The sequence below is a fragment of the Chrysochloris asiatica genome, unplaced genomic scaffold (assembly GCF_000296735.1).
Source record: "Chrysochloris asiatica unplaced genomic scaffold, ChrAsi1.0 scaffold00023, whole genome shotgun sequence".
In the NCBI taxonomy this organism is placed as follows: domain Eukaryota; kingdom Metazoa; phylum Chordata; class Mammalia; order Afrosoricida; family Chrysochloridae; genus Chrysochloris; species Chrysochloris asiatica.
Window position 1 is genome coordinate 4,932,892 of NW_006408541.1, and position 6,509 is coordinate 4,939,400.

At 44.9% G+C, this 6,509-nt stretch overlaps 1 protein-coding gene across 1 annotated transcript in view; it reads left to right on the forward strand.

The window, feature by feature from the left end:
* Window positions 1-686: 686 nt before the first annotated feature.
* The window catches only part of CBLN4 (cerebellin 4 precursor), a 12,276-nt gene continuing 6,453 nt past the window's right edge, over window positions 687-6,509 (forward strand). The window contains exons 1-2 of the mRNA XM_006839166.1: window positions 687-977; window positions 3,903-4,019. Coding sequence (XP_006839229.1) covers window positions 687-977; window positions 3,903-4,019 — 408 coding nt within the window. The remainder of the gene's footprint in view (window positions 978-3,902; window positions 4,020-6,509) is intronic.

Consider the following 6,509-nt stretch of genomic DNA (forward strand, 5'->3'; position numbering starts at 1 on the left):
CCCTGCGTCCTGAAACTGAGTCCGCCTATCTATGCATCCTGTGTGGGGACTCCACTAACAGCTGCTAAATCTGAGAGACGCCAAGGTTTGGGGAATTTTCGACCAAGCAAAAGTGGGAGTCGCTAGAGTCCTGCTCAGGCCTCGCGTTCTTGGCAGTCCGGGAAAACCTGCCTCAGTCATCTGTCTGCCTCCAACCAGATTCCTCCAGGACCACCATCCGCACCGCCGGGCTCCAGCCCACCCGTGTGGCATCTCTCTTCGTCGCTCTGTTCTTTTGCTCCGTGAATCACCTGGGCTGCGGGGTGTATTGGTTTTGGGGTGAGAATTCATTGTTTTCCCCCCCCTCCCCATTTGGTGTACATGTGAGGGTTTGGTGACTTTTAAATGTTTAGGAACGAGGGTGCGTGCAGGGGCCCCCAAGAGGGCTGATTCTTGGGCGGAGGAGGTGGGGTAGAGGGTTCTGCATGAGCTCCTTAAAGGACAAAGGTAGCAGAGCCAGCGAGAGAGCCAAGGGAGGCTTGGACTTCAACCCACAGAATCGGTGGAAGTGCGCGCGCCACCGCCGCCGTTCCTGCGGCGCTGTCCAGCTCGCCGCGGGCATCCGCCCGGGCTCCCGGGTCCCGGGTGAGGAAGTGAAGCAGGCGAGCAGGAGCGCCAGCCGGCTGCCGCTGCCTCCGCCACTCACTATGGGCTCCGGGCTCCGGGCGCTGTCCGCGGTTCTGACCGTGCTGCTGGTGATCACGTTTCCGGGGTTGCCCGTCTCGGCGCAGAACGACACTGAGCCCATAGTACTGGAGGGCAAATGCCTGGTGGTGTGCGACTCGAACCCGGCCATGGACTCCAAGGGCTCGTCTTCCTCGCCTCTGGGCATCTCGGTCCGGGCAGCCAATTCCAAGGTGGCCTTCTCGGCTGTGCGGAGCACCAACCACGAGCCGTCGGAGATGAGCAACAAGACGCGCATCATTTACTTCGATCAGGTCAGACTCCCAGGGGTGCGGGGTCTATGGAATGGGGCGGTCTCTTGGGCTCAGCTGTTCCGATTGAGATATAGGGGAAATTAGGCATTCGCTTCCCCAAATATATTTGGGTCTGAAACTTCTCAAAACGCCCTCCCGTCCCCAATTCCCTGTTGGCCTCCTGGAGAGGTTGTTAGGTGCTGAGTAAAAAGCCGGGAGTTCAGAGCCAGGCAGCAAGAGCTTAGGACAAGTTTCATAGCAACAGGTCCTCGAGTTGACAGGAATCTGGTTCCAGGACCTTGAAGTCACTCGGCCAGAGCGTGACTCGGAGTATCCCCGCGACATCCTCGCGGACGCCTGATAAATGTTTGATTTGCTTCTCCCAGGTGGAGAAGATTTTCCCCAAAGACAGCTCCGGTGTTTCCTCACACCATAGAAGCCCCGCTGAGGGCCGAGGAAGTTGATGAGAATGGTTGAGGGTCACATCTTGCCGCTCTTTCCATTGCGCTGCCAGGGTCCCTGTACACGTCCCAGGTGCCGCTGCAGGGACAGCGGAGCAGGGCGAAGCCCTTTTCTGGTACTTGGAGGAAAGTTGCGGAGGAGAGAAAAGGAATTGGGCAACTGCTGAGCTCCCATAGGGAAGCGCCAAGGAGTGGGTTCTCGCTTCCCGCGCTGCGCTGCTATTCTCTCAAAGAATTGCAGTTTGCTGGGGAAAGACAGACTTTAGAGTAGGGAATGGAGAGGAATTGATGAATCCAATGGCTCCTGTTTGATAAACCTAAAGCTCTGGGCTTTGGTGGGATGCGAACCCCCAGGATATCAGCATATCTTTAGCAGGAGTCCTAAGGAGAAGACGGAACTCTAGGGGACCAATTTCAGTATGAATACCACGCACCAAGACTCTCTTTAAATTGCCAAGTCACAAGTCTCAGTTGTATGCAAGCCCACATGTACAGAAGCATAAGTTAAGTGGCATCCCAGGATATTTTAGGTAAGGGATGAGGTGACATTTGCATTCCTGATTTTATTCTTCCTAAAAATAATGCACTTTCCAGCTGGTCAAAGACCAAGACTGCCTCTCTGGGGCTTACTATTGGATTACCTTCATTTAAAAAAGAATTAAGTAGTCCCTCTGAATTTTTGGTGCAGTATTTTCCATCTTGATGGATATACAGTCTAGCACCACTCCTGGACTGTGTTTCAATGCATTAATTAAATGCTGGAATATGTTGGACATTGTACCATTTCTGTATCATGTGCTCTTTTTAGTGACCTTTCTGTCGATTAGAAGAGAAGGGTTTGTTCTTCTGACCAGGGAGCCATGCATCTTAGAGAAAACAAGAGACATTTTGTTATAAATCTTGATGTGCCTGGATGCTCTAATTACAGCAGAGTCAACATCCAGCCTTATGTGGAGCCAACACTAATCAGCCATTTCCATTATTGCTAATGAGTTATGCTGCTTGTGTCTGTGAAATCAGGAAGTTCCTGCTAAGCGCCTCAAATTATTTTTAATGTGCTTGGAAAAAAATTTCTTCCTAAAGCCTCTAGTGGGGGATCATTGCCTAACTGATAACTTGCTGTTGAAAGACCACTGATCATCAGGTCAGGGAAAAGAATTGATGCTTACTTGGGAGAAGGGGAAACCTCAGAATAAAATAGTATGCGCACCTGATATTTTAAGTGCTGAACCTGTATGGAAGTTGTTGAGTCTGGTACCCTTCCCTGATCTTGACTATATTCTGATGTGCTGCTGAGACATCATAGTACAGTTTTAGGGATGCAGGGAGGGTTCAGAAAGTAATGACAAGAAAGCTGTGGATAGAAGCAAGAGTTGCAGATGCTTTCTGATGTGAGAAGAGTTTTTTTTATAAGGGCCCCCAGTGTTTTGAATGCCACTTAGAGAATTATTACTTTTTTTTTTTTTTTTAGAGGAATATGAATAAAACCCCCAGTTCTTTCAGATCCCTCCTTCTGGCTCACATTATCTCTTGCTTTATAGGAAGGGACTTAGCTGTGTGTGATTTGAAATTTTAACTGAAGAGGTCACTCAGGATTGATTTCATAATCCATATAAACAGACTGAACATCCTGGAATAGGGACTGCACTGTTGCTTTCTTGGGAAACATTGCTTTATAACTCTCTCCTCTTATTTCACCCTTTTAATCCGTGAACTTTAAATAAAGAGCAGATGATTGATAGGAAGCTAATGGAAAGCAGGGAAGGGATAGGAGAAGACCATGCCTTCTGCATGCTGTCCTGTCCATGCTATACTCATTGGCATGCTATACTACAAGGGCTGAGTCATTGCCAGAATAGTATAATTAATAAGGTCTAGATAGCATAGGGATGTGGCTGTGGCTTCTTAGGAGTGGGTTGGTGGATACCAGAGGATGGCCAAGCATTCAGATCACCTTGTGTACCAGCTGATCAGTGTCATGGATTATGTCACCCGGTGGAGGGGTGCTCTGCTTCTGTGACGTGTCCAGAGATTGACTGGCTCGGAAACGTCACCTCTGGACATTGGGAAGACCTGCAGATGATGGGAATGTACATACATGGTAGATGCCTCTTCTCTGACTCTCAAGGTAAAGGTTGTACTGACAAACTCTCACACAGGATCTAGAGGTCTCCACAGACATTGGGCCTTGTTGGGAATTGAGGCCTGAATGCACAACAGTGACCTTATTTAAGGGACAGAAGGGCATTCTAATAAACAAATTCGTTTTCCACGTCAATAAGAAGGGGAGAAATTGAACTACATGTTTTATTATTTGTGATTTGCTAAGCTAGTTGAGGAATGAGAATGAAGAAACGAAGTAAGAGAGAAAACAAGAAAGTGAGAGAATGGAATGAAGGAAAAGAAGCAGTAAGGAAGGAAAGAGTGATTTTGTTACAGAAAAACATTGAAATAATGTGCTGTTGTCTGCTATTTTTATTTGTAGATCCTAGTAAATGTGGGTAATTTTTTCACATTGGAGTCTGTCTTTGTAGCACCAAGAAAAGGAATATACAGTTTCAGTTTTCACGTAATTAAAGTCTACCAGAGTCAAACAATCCAGGTATGTGTTTTGACCCCTTCCCTCTCTACCCCTTAACAACTGTATTTCTCTGTAATGGGTGATGCATTTCAGTATTCATCCAAAGATTTTCATTGTAAAATAAAATAATCATCTTCATAGTTTAATTTTAAAGCACTTAATTTCCAATTCTCTTCTTTATAAAATTGATTAATGTGTGTGACCAAAAGCATACAGAAAAATAACCAGTTGAAGTTATTACCTTAAGAATAGCCAAACATTTAAAAAACAGAGTTTAGTAAAAGGTTAATACACAAATCTCCTTACAAAAACCTGTTTTTATTAAATGCATATGCAAGACGTCATTTGAACTTGAAAGGGAAAAAAAATTTGTAAGACTAGCAGAGATTTAGATACATATATGAAATAAAAACAGTAAATTTGAAGCAGTGTTAAAAACATGAGATTAAATGAACCATTAAGAACAGTTAGATGAAGGACCAAGGAGTGGACAGACTTTTTTTTAAAAAAGTGTGTGCTATGGTTACCCTTTTAGTATACTATTCTCACTTACTCTGATCTAGTGAATTCTTACCAGTTATAATTCTTACCCATGAATTTATCTGGCGGTGGCTTTCTAATGTAATAGGCTTGACCCATGATATAAAAGGCAGCAGTAGAACTAGTCTCTGCACGACTTGATTATCTTAATAAACCTGAGCCCCAAACCACTGCTATTGAGCCCATTCCATGTAGGGTTTCCAAGGCTGTTGATCTTTATGGGAATAAGACAGCCTCATCTTTCTCCTGTGATGCGATTGGCAGGTTTCAACTGCTGACCTTTTTGGTATCAGCCCAACACTTAACCCATAGCACCACCAAGGATCCTTAATGCCAGCTATTCATTACTTAATGTTTTTGTTATGTGCAACTCAGTTCTGATGCATAGTAATCCTGGATAGAGTTTTCAAGGAGCAGCTGGTGGGGTTGAATCTTGCAGTTAGAAGTCCAGTGCTTATCCTACAGCACCACACCAGGACTCCATTAATTAATTAATAACACCAATATGTATATATGGAGTCCTGGTATAGTGCTGTAGGATAAAGCGCTGGACCACAAGGTAGGTGTGAACCACAAGGTCCGTGGTTCAGACTCACCAGCCTCTCGGCTCCTTGAAAACCCTACATAGGGTTGTTATGAGTTGGAACTGACTTGATGGCATGTAACAACAACAACATATGTGTGTATGGAATTCAAGAAAACTTTTTAATTGTTTGCTCCAAACTTACATTGTATATTCTGCCCGTGTTCAATCAGATCACATACTCAACTATTACTTCTTTTTTATATTCTAGTGAATGCGTACATTGATTGCCTTCAAGTTTAATTTTGTCAGTATCATTTCTAACCTCAGAGGGATGAATATCTAGTAAACACACTTATGTCCATACAAGAAATTTTCCCAAGCCCCATGAGTTATAAGTTTTGTCAGATTTGGTACCGTACACTCAAAATTGGGATAGAGAGAAACACTGACATATTTGTGAGTTAAGTATTTGATGGCTGGAGTCCTGGTGTGGCACTGTGGGTTAATGCTCTGGACAGTCAGTTTGAACCACAAGGTCGGCAATTCAAGCTCACCAGCCGCTCCTCAGAAACTCTGACCCAACAGGGTTGCTATGGGTCAGAAATGACTCAATGACACTTAACAACAACAATTGGAGTTCTCGTTTGGCACTGCAGGCTAATGCACTGGGCTGCAAGGGTTGGTTTGAACTGCAAGGTTGGCAGTTCAAGCTCACCAGTCACTCCTCGGAAACCCTATACAGGGTCGCCATGGGTCAGAACCTACTCGACAACACTTAACAACAACAATGACAAGCTGCCAACATTAAAATCTCCAGCTGTACTGGTGGTTATTATTTCTTATGCACATGTCTTATCAGAGAACACAGAAGAAGAAATCACATACTATGCACATGGGCACACCCAGTCTTCCTGATTTCAGATGCCTTTCCATGGTGAGAAGTATCACTGCTTTCCAGGAACTAGGCAGGATCTTGGCAGAGCCTTGATTGGCTGGGTTTACTGGGTCATTGGACATGGACTGTCTTTCTATTAATACCCTGAGAAATCGCAGGCTCGTTTCACTACCAAAAGCTTGCAGTTGAGCTGTTGTTGTTAAGTACTATTGGGGCCAATTCTGACTCATAGCGACCCTGCACAGGGTTTCCGAGGCTGTAAATCTTTACAGGAGCAGAAAGCCTCATCTTTCTCCCATGGAAGGGCTGGTAGTTTCGAGCTGCTGACCTTGAGGTTAGCAGCCCGATTTGTAACCACTACGCTACTAGAGCTCCTTTGCTGTTGAGTAGAAGAGGCAAATAAAATAGTAAATTTAATTTATGTGGTGAAGAGAGACCAGTCTTCTGACGGAGGGGGGTTTGCCTTATGAATAATTTTTTCTGTCAGCATTTAAGTACATTCCTTTGGAAGAAATAGTGTGGTGCTGTGGGATAAAGCATTGGACCATAA